The following is a 15,736-nucleotide window of genomic DNA, read 5'->3' as shown; positions in this document are numbered from 1 at the left end:
TTGGAAGCGCAGGAATTAAAGATTTCCCTGTGCCTCAGAAGTCACTAATAGTGCTAGTTATTAGACATCAGCTAACTAAACATGGTAGTAATCTGAAAGTTGAACTACTACTCTAGGTTTGTGACTTAGGAAATTCCTCTTCTAAAGAAGCTGACTTCCTGAAAGTAAAAAGTGAGTGTCCTGAATTCAGTTTTTTTTTACAGTATTTAAAAAAAATTTTTTAATTGAAGTATAGTTGATTTACAGTGTTAATCTCTGCTGTACGTAAGAGTGACTCAGTTATACACATATAGACATTCTTTTTTATTTTCCATTTGGTTTATCACAGGATATTGAATACAGTTTGCTGTGCTATACAGTAGGACCTTGTTGTTTATCCATCCTATATATAATAGCTGACCTCTGCTAATCCCAAACTCTCTGTCCTTCCCTCCACCCCCCCCCTCAGCAGCCGCAAGTCTGTTCTCTATGTGAGCCTGTTTCTGTTTTGTAAATAAGTTCATTTGTGCCATATTTTAGGTTCCACATGTAAGTGATATCATATGGTATTTGTCTTTCTCTGACTTCACTTAGTATAATAATCTCTAGGTCCATCCATGTTGCTGCAAATGGCATTATTTCATTCTTTTTATGGCTGAGTACTATTTCATTGTATACATGAACCACATCTTTATCCATTCATCTGTTCATGAACGTTTAGGTTGCTTCCATGTGAATAGTGCTGCTGTGAACATAGGGGTGCATGTATCTTTTTGAATTATAGTTTTGTCAGGTAACTTTTTAGTTTTCTTCAGAACCTCCACTTTTCCATAGTGGCTGCACCAATTTACATTCCCATCAACAGTGTAGGAGGGTTCCCTTTTCTCCACCCTCTGCAGCATTTGTTATTTGTAGACTTTTTTTAATGATGGCCACTGAAGTCATATTTTTATATATTTGTATTTCAATCCACTGTGTTGTATCTTTTTGGCCAACGGAATCCTTTTCAAGCTTGTTCCTACCATCACTGACTCCTGTAAGTAGTCTTTGATAGGACTTCTTTTTCGCTTTCTAGTGTGACAGAATGTTCCAGGCTTATCTTGAACAAGATAAACAGCTTTTCTTTCTAGACCTGGAATGATCCATTTTTCCAAGGAGCTCTGGTTCCTTATTTAAAAAGAATGGTGTTTAGAGACTGCAGCCTTGGTGGGAGTGATACTCATTAATACTGAACCCAGTATTGTTTCAAAGACTTAACCTGGATGATCAGATCAGACCCTTTGGGAAAGCAAGGGGAACATTTTGAACACTAGGAGGGCAGAGACACACTTGTTGGCTGTCTGCAGGAAGCTTCTTTTCATTTGGTATCTTAGTATCTTTATCACATATGGTTAGGTTGTGGGTGAGAACTTAACAGAGTTACCTTCAACCTGAACCAGAGGACAAAATAGGTTAATAAAGTAAGGCCATTTGGGGAGAGCAGATCAGGCTGAAATTACGGGCTCATGCACATGATGTTAAAATGAGGTTTATAGTGGTGTGTCAGTAAAGCTTGCCGGAAGCTATTAACTGGATGATGGGGGTGGGGTGGGGAGGTTATGTTTACATTGCCTGGGGGGGGTGTTTTTCTTTGAAATTATCCGAGGAAAAAGGTTGAGGGTCACAGAAAATACCCTATTAAGGGTTAGTAGTCTGCACTGTGGAGATGCAGGGTTAAAGTTATTTCAAAGTGTAAGGCCACCTTCCAGCCGGATCTTAAGGAAGAGCCAGTTGCTCCTTGACTCCTGAACTTGGCAGTAGACATCCCTTTTTAATCTGAAAGTTCCAAGAGCTGATTTTGTGCTACTTTGTGTCTACTTTTCTGATTAAGCTACTTCATCCGATTGAAGACTTGAGGCTGCATTTGTCCTATGTTCTTAGGCTGGAGGTTCTCTCATCCTTCTCCAAAATATTTGTATTCTATAGACTCCCTGAATTTTGTGATTCTTAAGATTGGAGAGAGGTGGAAAACGAGTGTCAGGTTGCAGTGCTGTTAGTGTACTTTCACTTGAAAATGAGGTAGGAAGAATCTAAACATGTAAGTACTGTGTCCCAAAGTATGTATTTTTAAGGCTTAGGATCAATCAGCAAGCAAAACAGGTAACTGCCCTCCAGGGCTTGCATTCCATTGGGGAAGCAGTCAACATACATTCTCAGCTACCCTTCAGACAACCAGGAATTTTACAGATGAGAATTTGCTCAGAAAGTTGTGAATTTGCCAGCCGAGAGCTAGGAATTGAATGTAGTTGTGTCCGACTCCCAACACCAAACTGGCACATAGCCACCTGGCCCCAACTACCATGCTTGAGCCTGGACTGGTAACAGCTTTTTTGCTGGCCTCCTTACTGCCACTGTCGCACCACTCCAGTGTATTCTTACCAGCTGCAGTAAGCTTTAAAAACAAACTGGATTTTGACCCTTAGTTTCAAAGCCTTTGATAAATTGCCAAACAAATGGGTATATCCACACTGAGTGCTACTTGACAATAAAAAGGAACAATGATAAAAGCAACAAGGGATGAGGCTGAATTTCAAACATGCTGAGCAAAAGAAGCCAGACACAAAAGGGCACATAGATGGTTCCATTTCTGTGAAACTAGAACCTAGTGCCAGCAGACTAATGGTAACTTGAGACTAGTGATGGGTGTGGTGGGAGGTTGCCTGAGAAAGGTGTTTACAGAAGTATAAACAATTGTCAAGCTCCAGGCATTTAAAAGTTGTACATAGGGGGCTTCCCTGGTGGCGAAGTGGTTGAGAGTCCGCCTGCTGATGCAGGGGACACAGGCTCGTGCCCTGGTCCGGGAGGATCCCACGTGCCGCGGAGCGGCTGGGCCCGTGAGCCATGGCCGCTGAGCCTGCGCGTCCGGAGCCTGTGCTCCGCAACGGGAGAGGCTGCAACAGTGAGGCCCGCGTACCACAAAAAAAATAAAAGTTGTACATAAGTAGTGCCTTAAAAGGCCTTTGAAGGTTTCTGACAGGTACCTATTGCCTGTTTTCACCCTCTTGCCACTCTTGGCTAACGCTGCGTGTCACCTAGCCTTTTCCCACTTGCAGGCAATTGACATCTTGCCTGGAATGTTCCCTTGTGTGGCTGGCTCTCCCACTTGTGGGTCTTAGCCTAAGTATTGCTAGTTGGTGTTCTCTATCCCACTGTTTCCCTTCAAAGTGCCAGAAAGCTTGAATTTACCTCTTGGCTTATTTGCTTATTGCCCATCATCCTTAGTAGAAGTAAAGTGCTTTTTCAGAGCAGGGGCTTTGTCTGTCTTCACCCAGGGCCTGACACAAATAGTGATTGAATGAATTGGTGAGAAGTGACTACCAAATTAGTGACCCATATTAAGTGCTATACGAACATGTCAAATTTGAATAGAAAAAGCTCATTTAAGATTCATCTGGGGGGCTTCCCTGATGGCGCAGTGGTTGAGAGACCACCTGCCGATGCAGGGGACACAGGTTCGTGCCCCGGTCCGGGAAGATCCCACATGCTGCGGAGCGGCTGGGCCTGTGAGCCATGGCCGCTGAGCCTGCGCGTCCGGAGCCCGTGCTCCGCAACGGGAGAGGCCGCAACAGTGAGAGGCCCGCGTACCGAAAAAAAAAAAAAAAGATTTATTCATCTGTGTGGTAATAAGTTTGCAGGTGTGAACAATGGAAAGGAAGAATGTTAAAATGACAGGATTTAGAGTCAAAAGATTCTTTTCAGTAAATTAAGAATGATCCCTGGGCTTCCCTGGTGGCGCAGTGGTCGAGGGTCTGCCTGCCGATGCACGGGACATGGGTTTGTGCCCTGGACCGGGAAGATCCTACATGCCGCAGAGCGGCTGGGCCAGTGAGCCATGGCTGCCGAGCCTGTGCTCCGCAATGGGAGAGGCCACAACAGTGAGAGGCCCGCGTACCACAAAAAAAAAAAAAAAATAATGATCCTGCTTCCCTACTTCATGAAATGGTGAAGAAAAATATAATGTGATAACCTGAAAACCATAATTAGGATTATTAATAATAGCTAAAATCTTTGGAGCCTTCATTGTGAGCCAGACTGATCTCATTTGCTGTCTCGCAGCATCTTAACACTTGCTGCAATTTATAAGTAAATGTTGGAGGCAATATTCAAATCCAGGACCTCTAAGTTGAGTTTATGCTCTTAATAAGGACTTCACTCGACGGGACTTCTGGGTGAATCCTACTTGGGTACTTTATTTGTGAAATCAACAAACACTATCTGAGCCTTGAAAAAAACTGCAGGCATTTTAGAATATAATTATGGACCCATTTCATTCAAAAGTAATAGGAAAAACAGTACAGAAAATTGTAAGTCTGATGATTGGCCAGGAGATACTTCAAACACCCCACTTTAGCAGGTAGTAGGCCAAAGCCACCTCTTGACTGGGCTGTCAGAGGTCTTTATAAAGTAAGATCAAGCATGGTGATGTCACAGGACCCAAGGGAAGCATATGTTTTGTGGTTGGGCATTGCATACTGTTGGGATTTGCTGGTTCTGGCAATGAGAATGGCTAAGTAAATTCAGCCTAGCTCTTCACACAAGAACTTTCTCCATTGCTCAGCACCTAGCTTTGTAAAGGTTTTCTGCACTTGTGTCCAGTGCTGAAACAGAGGCTGTTTAAGATGGCCTCAGCTTTGAAAGGGAACTTAAATAAAATAGCTTGCAGGGAAGCCTGATAATCGGAACAATTGCTGATAGTTCATATTCCATGACTAGGAAGTAGCACTGTTTGACAGTGTCTACCTCAGTTTCACTATACGTGAAATGGGGATATCAGCCATAGCCAGTGACACAGGAAGTTTTTAACCAAATAGTCCGGATTCCTGAGTTTTGCTTTTTGAGCTTGTTCAGTTTCTTTCCCTCTATGACAAACCCTTAGCATCAGGCCAAAGCAGAGCCTAGCTGTCTGGAGGTCTAGACAGTGTGAGACAGTTAACGTGTGACAAGAACACCTGCATTTTGAGGTTGGTGGCAAGGACAGGAGTGATTCCTCTGAAGGGGCGGAGGGGGTTAGAAGAGATGCCCTTAGAAGGGACCTGGTTAAAAGAGTCAAACTGCTTAGTGTGCAAAGAGTGGCAAATCTCAGCCTGGAGGCCGGCAAAGGGCCTAGAGTGGTCGCTGACCATAGTCCTGCTGGCTCCTCCCGGGCCTGTATAGCCTGACCGGGCTGGGCTGCAGTGAAGCCTTGGGGACGCTAGGTGGCAGCCGTGCGTTTCCAAAGCTGGCTCACCTACCGGAGAGCTCAGCTGGGATCTCGGGAACCGACCCGGGAGCCCTGGAAGGGGGGCGGTGGGGGTGGGGGGGGCTTAAGAGACGCCCTCGAGATCCCCTCCCCTCAACGGCAGGGACGGAGATTGAAAGGGGGCTCACATAGGGTGGCCAGCCGTCCGAGAGGGCGCCTGGGACATGCCACGATCCTGCGTGAACTCACAGAGCGGGTAAAAGCGACCCCCTTAAGTGGAGCCGCCCCGAGGGCTGGGCCTGACCCGCCCCTTCCCTGCTCCCCACTCAAGCGCTGGTGGGTGTGAGTGCGAGTAGCGAATGTGGGCGAGCAAGGACGTTCCGCACCTAACTGCGTTCTTGGGGACCTCAGCCTGTCTAGTTCTGGCAGCGTTTGCGCGGTGGCGCGGGGTCATTGCGCCCAGGCGCAGAATTCCGACGGCTTCGAGCGCTCACCAGCTCCAGCCTAGCTGGCTCTGCCCCTTCGGAGCTGCCGGTCCCGTCGCCGAGAGTCTGAGCGCCTCCCTCCAGCCCGGAGCCGCCAGGAGAAGGAGGAGGAGGCAGTGGAGAGGCTGCGGCAGGCAGGCAAGCAGGCAGGGCCGCCTTTGATGTGGGCGCGGCGCACCCAGGCTAGCTGAGCGCCCGTCCGGCCGCGCCCCGAGGGGGGAGCCCCCGGGCCCCGCATCCTCATTGTGCCGGCTCGGGCCCGGGCCCGCCCCCGGCCCCCCGCCCCCTCGCCGCCCGCGCGTAGAAAACGCCCCGGCCGCCGCCAGTGGTGGGAGGTGGCGATGCGCACGGCCGGAGAGACGCGGAGGAGGAGACATGAGCCGGCGGGCGCTCAGACGGAGCGGCCGTGACGCGTTCGTGCTGCAGCCGCGCGCCCCGGCCCCGGAGCGCTGACCCCTGGCCCCGCGCAGCCCCGCGCCTCGCCTGGAGAGCGCGCCCCAGCTTCCAGCCCCGCCACGCATGCTGCCCCCGGAGTAAGCCGGGCAGCCAGCCTCCCGCAGACGCCCGGACGGCCGGACGGCCGGCCGGCCGGCCGGCAGTGAGCAAGCTTTCTCGCACCGGCCGGTGCCTCCTGCACAGCGGCGGCCGCCCCGCAGCCCCCGCTCCAGCCCGGAGGGCGCAGCGCTCGGGAGGAGCCGCGCGGGGCGCTGATGCCGCAGGGCGCGCCGCGGAGCGCCCCGGAGCAGCAGAGTCTGCAGCAGCAGCAGCCGGCGAGGAGGGAGCAGCAGCAGCGGCGGCGGCGGCGGCGGCGGAGGCGGAGGCGCCCGGTCCCGGCCGCGCGAAGGGGACATGTGCAGGCTGGGCTAGGAGCCGCCGCCTCCCCCCCCGCCCAGCGATGTATTCAGCGCCCTCCGCCTGCACTTGCCTGTAAGCGCCCGCGTGCGGGGCTGCCCACCCTGCCTGGACGTCTGTCCGTGTGCCTGTGGCTCTGTCTACCCGCCCGGCCGTTCTTCTGACTTTCCGACTGCGTATCTGTCTGTCTATACGCGGGTTCCCCTCCCTCCAGTCCCACTGACTGCCTCTCCATCTCTCTCTCCCGCAGGTGTTTACACTTCCTGCTGCTGTGCTTCCAGGTACAGGTACGTGGGCTTCTGACTCTGACCCCCCCCCCCCACCAGCCCCTGTCTCCCGGTACGTGTCTACCCCCCCTCCCCCGGGCCGCGCCCCCTCCCTGTGCCCCACCCCTCCTGGGCGCCGAGCCCAGTGCACCTGTTCCCAGGGCGCGGAAGGGTGGCTCCAAATGCGCCCAGCGCGGGCGGGGGACCGGCCAAGGGCAAGGGGCTCTGTTGCGGGACTCAGGCTGGCGCGGGCTGCCACGGCCCCTGTCGGCTTCGGCTGGGAGAAGATGCTCGGAGCCGGCGGCCTCAGCCGCTACAATGTGCCCGGCTCCAAGCCCCCCCCTTCCCCCCCACCCCGCTTCCCCGCCCGGCCCGTAGCCGGTGAGGAGTCAGGACGTAGGGATTTTCTCTGCCAACCGTCCCTTAACATCTCCGTTCGCTCTTCCAAACAAAAAGGCTCCTTTCAACCGAGTGGATTTGGAGTCCAGGGAGAAAGCTTCAGTTGTAAATTACTCTGTGGTTTCAAAGGCGTTTGCAGCATTGAGAGAAAGACAGAGAGGGAGAGAGAGAGATGTTGTGCTAGGAGGGGAGACTGGGGTGAGAGCGAGCAGAGCGGGGCGCCTGGGCCGAGGGACCACTGCCTGCGAGGCGGCTCCGGAACGGGCCGCGCTCCGCAACGCACACCCTTGCCCAAGGTAGTGCAGCCCTCAGCTGGTTCCCCGCCTAGCTCCCCGCTCGCTCGCTCTCCTGAATCAGAAGAGGGCTTGGCGCTCAGCCTGGAAAGCACTTGCTAAAATCTGATCTGTTACTTCAGCAGCTTTCAGACTCGGGAAGGTCTTGGCACGCAGACAGTTGGAACACTGGGGCTTCCAAAGCCGTGGAAATGAAGGAAAAGGGTTGGGGGGCGGGGGGAGGGAAAGAGAAGAGGGACTGAGGGAGCTGACTTCAGCCCCGATTAGAACCAGACCAGGCTGCCTCAGCTTGGAGGGGGGGGGGGGCGCAAAGGGAAAGGGAATAGGAAGTACCAGCTGCCCTAGCCCTCCGCCACCTAGTGCTCTGACGGAGGCGCCCTAGGAGGAGCTGGGCTGGGACCCAAAGAGATTATGGGCCAAAAGAGCCCCTTCCCCCTCTGGGTTGAAGGCAGGTGTCCTCACAGCGTTCCAGAGGATGCTTGGGCCTTAGCTTTCTGGATTCCCGAGGTGCCCAAGGAGAGCACCGAGCAGGCAAAGTGGGGGTTCTCCCAGGTGTGTGTGTTGAGCGCTGTTGAGACTCACGGGTCTCTTGCGGAGGGCGGCTGCGGTGGTGGTGAGACTGCTTATCTCCCCTCCCACTCCTAAGAGAGAGCTGTTACCATCGGGATGGACATTGAGGTGAGGGCAACTAGTTGGGACTGGGGGCTGGAAGGATGGATGGACAGACTGATGGGTTCTTTCCTTCTGTTGGCCAGGCTGGGGTCCCTGGTGACTCCTTGAATCAATACAACTGGAGTCAGTAACTTAAGGCTGGCCGTTTGCCAAAGCAGATGTGACCCTGTGTGGTTGCAGGGGGCAGGGTGGGGAATGGCTGGTGTCAGAGAGAGAGGCCAGTGCCAGGCGTAGCCTGCTTGGTTTGCAGCTGAGTCCCCAAGCAGAGGGCAGGCCCCAGGGTCACCCCGGGGGACTGCCTGTCTGACCTGGGGGACAGCTCTTTTCCTGAGCGCTGAGCCTGGGGCCGGGGACGATGAAATGGGCATAAAGTAGAGAGACGGTTTCAGACTTTGTGGCCCAGGCCTCTTATTGCTTGCTGCCTCTTGGTCCTTGAAGTGGGGCCCAGGAGGGGCTGCTGTGTGGTCTTTGTGTTCTGGGTGGGGGGGAATGTGAGGGAGGGAACCTGGACTCTGCATCCCACCTCCAAGTCCTGGCCAGAGCTAGAGCCAGCCTGTGGCAGGGAGGGGCGGGGAGGGGAAAGCTGGGTGGGCCGTCTGGGTTAGGTCCATTGGGGTTACGCCTTCAAGCAGGTTAGGGAGCCTCCTCTCCCCCCCACCGCCCCACCTCCCCCTTCCTTTGCAAGCCTTTCCCGTTGCAAACTGCCTTAGGACTGACTGATGTTTTTAACCCATGATCCATGTACCCTTAGGATATCTAAGGATGGGATTATGGGGGAGGGGTGGTCCCTGAAACACTGTGCAAAACGGTGCCCATATATGCAGTGTGTGGGAGATGGTTCTCAGCTCCCCACAGATTTTTGAAAGTACCCATGATTGCTGAAAGATAAAGCAACACTACCCTAGGGAGTTATAGACAAAGTTGGCAGGCTCACATCCTCCTTTATGCTCGAGGGACAAGGTGGAGTGTTAGTTAGAGGTAAAGATGAGAGGTGGGACCCTTGTGCTAGTTGCGGGAGTCTGGAGTCTGCTCCCCACTGAGGTGATGGGCCAGCACTGGGAGAGCAGCTGCTTCCTGGACAGGGTGCATTTGGAGGGTGGTAATGAGAGCACCCTTGGTGAGCAGGGCCCAGGGGAGGCTCCCTGCACCGTGGGAAGGGCTCAGGGCTTTGCCATCCTGTGGACTGCACCTGAACCCCAGCTCCATCTTTCCCTATAGGTAGACCTCTGCGAGACTTAGCTTCATCATTTGTGACATGGGTGGCCCCGAGGATGAATGGTATATGATAGGCGTGGAAGAGGTTTTGCGAATTCTCATCCCCCAGGAGCACGTTGCTCTGCTGGGAACTCTATACACCTATGCCCTTCCTTCCCCCGCCTCCATGTTTTGGGGAACTGGTCCAGTCCTAGCAACAGAGTTTCTGGGCTCCTCCTCTCTTTCCATCCATCTTCAGCCACCAAACCCCAAATGGGCCCCTTGCCCCCAGCCACATCTCTGTGAACACAGTCAATGCCAGACACTGCCCGCACCGCCCCCCCCGCCCCCCGACAATGTGGTGAGCCCCGCCCTCCCCTGCCAGCAACCCTGGGAGCGGGAAGCTGGGAATTTAATAAAATCCCTTCTCCACACGACTTGGGACACCGTGGATAGCTCAAATCGGAAGAATTTTAAAAATTTCCAAGGGGAGCAAGCGGCGTGACCAGTAAATTGCTTTTCTGCACTTGGCTGAGCGCTGACAATGACACCGGGCTGGGCCTTTCACGCAGCTCGGCCGGCACCTGCCTGACATTGTTCCTGCCGCCAGGCTTGGCTGGGTCCTGGCCTTCCCCAGACAGGCCGGGCGTGAGGCGGGCCAGGGCAGGGGGCCTTCCACTGGCCCCTCGGTCCCTCCCTCCCACAGCGCTGCTTCCTCTCTCACCGCACGTGCTCAAGTTTGGAAGTTTCCTTCCATGCCTTCTCTAAGGCTAACCACCCCCATGCCTGGCCTCTTCAGTGGGGTGTAGAACCTCTCTTCAAGCTTGCTAGGATGGGGAAGCCAGAGACAGAGTCCTCTGGGACTCCAAGAGGATGGGACGCTGTCCTATTGGATTGTACTTTTAATTTCTTGAAGAAGCAACGTCATCCATCCATTCGTCCATCCAGTCAGGTATCTGTTCATCAAATACTTGCTGGGAGCCTGCTTCTTGCTGCCCCTGGAACATGACTAATCCATTCCTGGCCTCAAGGAGCTCCCAGTCTAGAGAGGGAGAGTGCCGGATAAACAGGAGTTCCTTCAACCCCACCCCTCCTGTCCCACGCTGTGAAGTGTTGAGAGGTAGAGAGCATCCTCCAGCCTGATGGGGGTGGGGGCAGGGGAGGGGGTGGGGCGGGAGGGGGGAAACCAAGGCTGGGGAGAAGTGACCTGCGTTTGGTGAGAAGGTGCTACTTGTATGAATTTCCAAGTGGCTCTTGCATCAGGAAGTTCCTTTCATCCTTTCTACCATTCTACGAGGGAGACTGGAGTAGGAGGAATATTATCATATTCCTACCTCACAGATGGAGAAACTGAGGTACAGGGCGGGGAAAGGATTTTTCAAGGCCATGGCTAAGACCCAAGACTGTGAAATCGAGACCTTGTGTCCCTTCCAGCACACCAGGCAGACTTTTTCAGAAACACTGCAGTTGTTCAGAAGGGATGCTGATAGGGAAATGGAGTCTCAAGAGGCATGCTAGGGGCCCTTAGTGAGAGATCCGGTTGGATCCCCCTGATAGGATCCCTTATCAGGGGATGATCAGAGGCCAGGTGGGCGTCTCTGTGGTTGAGGGCATCTGACTTGGTGTCTGCAAGCCCTGATCTTCCTGGAATGTTCTGGTCTAAAAGGGTTTCAGAGCCAGAGGTGAGTTTGGTTTTGGGGGGGGTAGCAGGGCCTGGAGGATTCAGCAGTCTCCTTCCAGCTTCTTTCCCAGCATGGAGGGAGATGGGGGCACCCTGCCAGCCTTCCTGCAGCCCAGGAGTGTCACCTGCTCTGAGGCAAGGAGGTGGATTTGGAACATTTCTTGTGGTTGGTGCAGCCAGTGTCCAGCAGGCTCTGGGCAGCGTGTCGGGGCCACAGCATTGCCTCCTCGTAGCCCTGGGTGGCTGGGAGGCCACATTGGACCACCAAAGGGAGATGGCTGGGGACAGGAAGAAGATTTTCTGTCCTCAGTAGGATTTTTGGTTCTGACCTTGTCCTGGAGCAGGGAAGTTGTTGGTGTGGGAAATCAGGGTGTAGGCCCATCAGGGTAACAACTATACTGGTAGATGCCGCCGGGTATTGCGGTCTCGTTCCGTGGCTGACGCTTTCTCACAGCATCTAGGCTGTGCCTCACAACCAGCCTGGAATTAGGGAATTCTACAGATGAAGAAAGTGAGGCTCAGAGACATAAAATAATCTGCCTTTGGTTGCACAGCAAGAGAGAGAGGCAGAGTGGGATTCAACTCTAGCTTGCCCACTCTAGGACCCAGGCTTATTAAACAGCACTTTAAAGGCTCTGGAATCTGCCAGGCTGGTTCAAAGAGTCGCTCTGCCTTGTCTTTGCTGTGTGACCCTGGACAGGTTACTTAACCTCCCTGGGTCTCAGCTTCTGCACGCATAAAATGGGAAGAAAACAACCAACGAAAGAGCTCCTACTTACTAAGGGTGTGGAGCAGGGGAGAGTGCAGAACCCAGGGCTCTGAAATCTTGTCTGCCTTTCAAGACCTAGTCCCTGCGTCTCTTGTTCTGGGAGGACTCCCTTGTTTCCACCCCTCTGTCAGTGGATTAAGCTCCCCTCGCCCATGGCACTGCCACCTCCTGGTGACTGGGGAGAGGCAAGGTGTTGTTTCCCTTCTGAGGGCCGGGATCGTCTGATGAACATCTGTGTGCCCCATATTTTGTGCTGGGTTGGGGTTTCCCCCCTACTCACAAGGACCCATGTCTGATCACTTAGGGAAGGGCAACGCCAAGGGCCCTGTCAGTGTGGCCCAGGCTGGAGGAGAGCCACTGGGCCTCCGGAAGGGCTGAGGCCCGCTCTTGGCACCTTGGGTCTGACAGTGGGGATTTGTTCTGGAACATCAGTGCGTAAGTGGGCCCCTCGGGCTTTAGTCAGTATTGCTGGTAGGGCCTGGAAGATGACTGGGTTTTGTTTGTTCCGACATCTAAACCGCATAAGGCCTCAGGCCCATTTAAAATGCTGCTGTGCCCGGGATGGGGCCAAAGACAAGCCGCCCGTAGGCCACAGGGCGGAAGGACTCTCAGGATGCCTGGGATGGAGTCCTGGCTCTGTCGCTGGCTCATTGTGTGCCTCAGTCTCTCCACCTGGGTATCAGTGAAGTGAGCTAGGCGGCTTCTGTGTTGCTTGAATGTGTGGGCTTTGGCATAGGAAGGACCCTGGTTTGAATCCTATCTGTGCTGCTGAGCAACTGTTCAGCAAATTTCTTAGCCTTCCACCCTCTGCACCTTGGTTTTCCCCATCCGTATAATGGGGTAACGAAAGGCACCTACTTCTCAAGGGTTGTGGTGAGGACTGAATGGGGTAATGCCCACAGAGTAGCTAGCACTGTGGCTGACCCTCAGTAAATAACTGAGTAATAGTAATTGCTCGACCAATTGTATGCCCTGTGTGTGTGTTAACATGCTGCAGCGTGCTGAAGAAAGCTAGGAAGGCTGTGCTGCTTGCATCGGTGACATCAGGCCCCCTTAGTCTGACCATAGGTCTTGGATTTAGGTCTGAATTTTATCCTCATTGCACCACTCACAGGCTGTGTGCCCGTGGGAAAGATCCTTAACCTCTCTGAGTCTCTACCTCCTCGTCAGTTGAGAAATAGGAATACTAATACCATTCCTAGGGCCTGTGGGGAGGATTAATTGAAACCATGTCTCGGACCTGGTATGCAGTAGGCATTCAATTATGGCGCTGCTCCTCATTACCAATCAGCAAACATGGCTGGCCCCGGACTGGGTTTTGAGCGGGATGAAGAAGGCATCTAAGGCTTCAGCTTTTTTCCTCTGTGATCCCTGTGAAGAGATGGCGGGTGCTTTGGCAGCTCCCCATCCCACCCCTGCCTTGGAACCTCTTAGCACTTTGTCATTGCTCTGTGACCCAGTGCGTTCTCTGCTGGGGCTCACAGGGATGTAGAGGGGCTCAGGCTTTGGACGCAACCCACCCGGATCATACCCCACCTCGGCCACTTGGTAGCTGCATGACTGAGTGAATTCTCAGCGGTTCTCTGAATTCTCTGTGGTTCATCTTTAATATAGGCATCAGGATGGACCCTCCCTCCTGGGGTTGCTATAGCGGGTGAACTGTGGTCACTTGGGGGAAGCACTTGGCCCGGCACATGGCTCATTATAAGTGCTGAGTAAATGTGAGCTGCGATTATACATTTGACTCTGGGGTGCCTAGAGGCCTGCTTGTCCGCCAGCTCCTGGTTCCTGGAAGTCAAAGGAGGCCTGGCCCATCCCACGGGCCCTGTGGCACCTGGCATGGACCTGGCATGCAGCGTGAATGTCAGCAAGTGGAGGGGTGGGGAGAACAGCTTCTCTGAGGGCCGGGCATCTGTATGGAGCCCCCCAACCATGTACCAGGTGTGGGGCACGGGGTGCTCAGGACCTGTCCCAGCCCGCAGGGATCTGAGAGAAATCTGAGGGATCTGTGCAGGGGGCAGGGGCCCAAGGGTGCAGAGGGTGTTCTGACGAAGGGCCCTGAAACCAGACTCAGGGCAGGAGGATCTCGCCTGGGAAGGTGCGCCATTTGAATCTTGAAATAGGAACGAGCTGGGTGAAGAAGACTCTTTGAGTGTCTCTCTCTGTGTGCGTGCGTGCGTGCGTGCGTGCGTGCGCGAAAAAGCCTTTGCAGGCACATGGACCATTTCTACACGGAGCAGGGAATAGCTTGATGTGCTCAGGGGACTCCAAGCTGTTTGGAATGGCTGTCGCATCAAGTTCAGGAATGGGGGCGATATAAAAGGCCGTGGTGGGCATCGAATGCCAGAGTAAAGGGCTTGTTTATTACCTCTTTGACATGCATGACCCCTCTCCCCACCCAGGGGCTTCAAGGGAGAGAGATTGGAAGGAAGGAGAAAAGGAGGAAAGAAGGGAGCATGGGTCTTTAGGAGTCCCCCCCGCCCCGCCGCCTCAGGCTGGCTGCAGGGTTGACGGGCCGCGGCACCCATATTGACAATCTGTACAGAGCAGGCTGATGTATGGGGAAGAGGAGCTCCCGGTCAGCGCCTTGGGTGGCAGCGCCCCCCTCCCGTACTGGCGGCTCAGCCCTGCCAATCAATACATCGACAGCCCCAGGAGCTTAATGGACAGGTTGGGGGTAGGGAAGGGCCCTTTGGAGCATCCCTGTGTCCTGGCTGGGATGGATGTGGGGAGTGTGACAGGAGAGAGGGGAGAAACCTGGGGCTAAGGGGTGGCTGGAGGCATCAGTCTGAGGGAACCAAGCTCCAGTTCAGGGGTGGGCCCAGCCTCCCTCCTCCGCTTTCTGTCCAGGGGTGTCAGCGAGGGGAAACTGATGGACTCCAGAGCCAGAGGTGGGTTCAGTTTTGGCTGCATCCGTTTCTGTACAACTGAGGCAAATCCCTTAGCCTCTCTGTGTCTCCCTTTATCATGGGGATGGTAATCGTTCTGACCTGCCCAGGTCCTGCGAGGAGCGAGGAGACAGCGCCTGGAAAGGGCTTAGCTTGGACCCTGGCACTGAGCGAACGCCCACTAAGTGGGAGCCGGCGTTAGTTTCGTGCTCGACGATGATAATAATCCCCGAGCGCTATGACTGGCATCAACTCCTGGGCCTGAGTCCAGGCTTGCTCTTGAGGAAGAGTTTGGGAGCTGCATCTCAGGGTGGAGGGGGTGCTGACTCTACAAGGGGCCACTCCTGGAATGGGGTGCAGGTCTCAGGTTTGAATCCAGAATTTGGAGACGCTCCGAAAGCCCTTGGCATGGCTGGCCCCAGTGCTGCTTCTGGAGGGGGAGGCAGGCAGGGGTGGAATGTGGCCGCAAGTCTGTGGGCTGCCTCTCCTGGGACCAGGGAGACCCTCCCTTTCTGGGCAGGCTGCCTGGAGACAGGGGCGCGGATTCTCTGAGGCCTCAAGGATGGGTACCTGGGCGGGAGGGGCAGTCTGACACCTTCCTCTTCTCTCTCGGGTAGGGGGTGAGCTCAAGGCCCCAGTCCTTTCATGTTTAATTCTCCACCTCAGTCCCTGCCCCACATATGGCTTGTGGCCGGAGCCAATTGCTTTCCTGAATGGGGGAAAGGAGGTGGGTGACAGAGAGAAAGGAGAATAGAGCAGGAGAGGGGGAAGAGACGGGGAGCGGAGGTTCTAGGCTGGGCTGGATTCAAATCTTGATTCTTTTTTGCACCAATTTTGTGCCTTTGGACAAGCAATGTAACCTCTCTGAGCCTCAGTTTCCTCATCTGTAAAATGGGGATGATAACCGTACCAACTCATAGGGCTGCTCTGGGGATGACGTAAGATAAGTTAAAGTACTTCTTAGTATGGAGAACATGCTCCATAAGTAGTGACTGTTTAGAAAAAAAGAAAAAAAAGGTGGCTCTTCTCACTTATGTTTT

The 15,736-nt window shown here is 54.1% G+C and overlaps 1 protein-coding gene across 1 annotated transcript in view; it reads left to right on the top strand.

Annotated features, from left to right (window-relative positions):
• Positions 1-6,577: 6,577 nt before the first annotated feature.
• Positions 6,578-15,736, top strand: part of FGF18 (fibroblast growth factor 18) — a gene marked incomplete at its 5' end in the record, with an annotated part of 34,128 nt that continues 24,969 nt past the window's right edge. Inside the window, 2 exons of the mRNA XM_082835960.1 lie at positions 6,578-6,609; positions 6,785-6,821. Of these exons, the coding sequence (XP_082692086.1) occupies positions 6,578-6,609; positions 6,785-6,821 (69 nt within the window). The remainder of the gene's footprint in view (positions 6,610-6,784; positions 6,822-15,736) is intronic.

Source organism: Leucopleurus acutus, assembly GCF_964270905.1.
Source record: "Leucopleurus acutus genome assembly, chromosome: 3".
Classification (NCBI taxonomy): Eukaryota; Metazoa; Chordata; class Mammalia; order Artiodactyla; family Delphinidae; genus Leucopleurus; species Leucopleurus acutus.
This window is presented reverse-complemented; position numbering and strand designations above follow the sequence as displayed.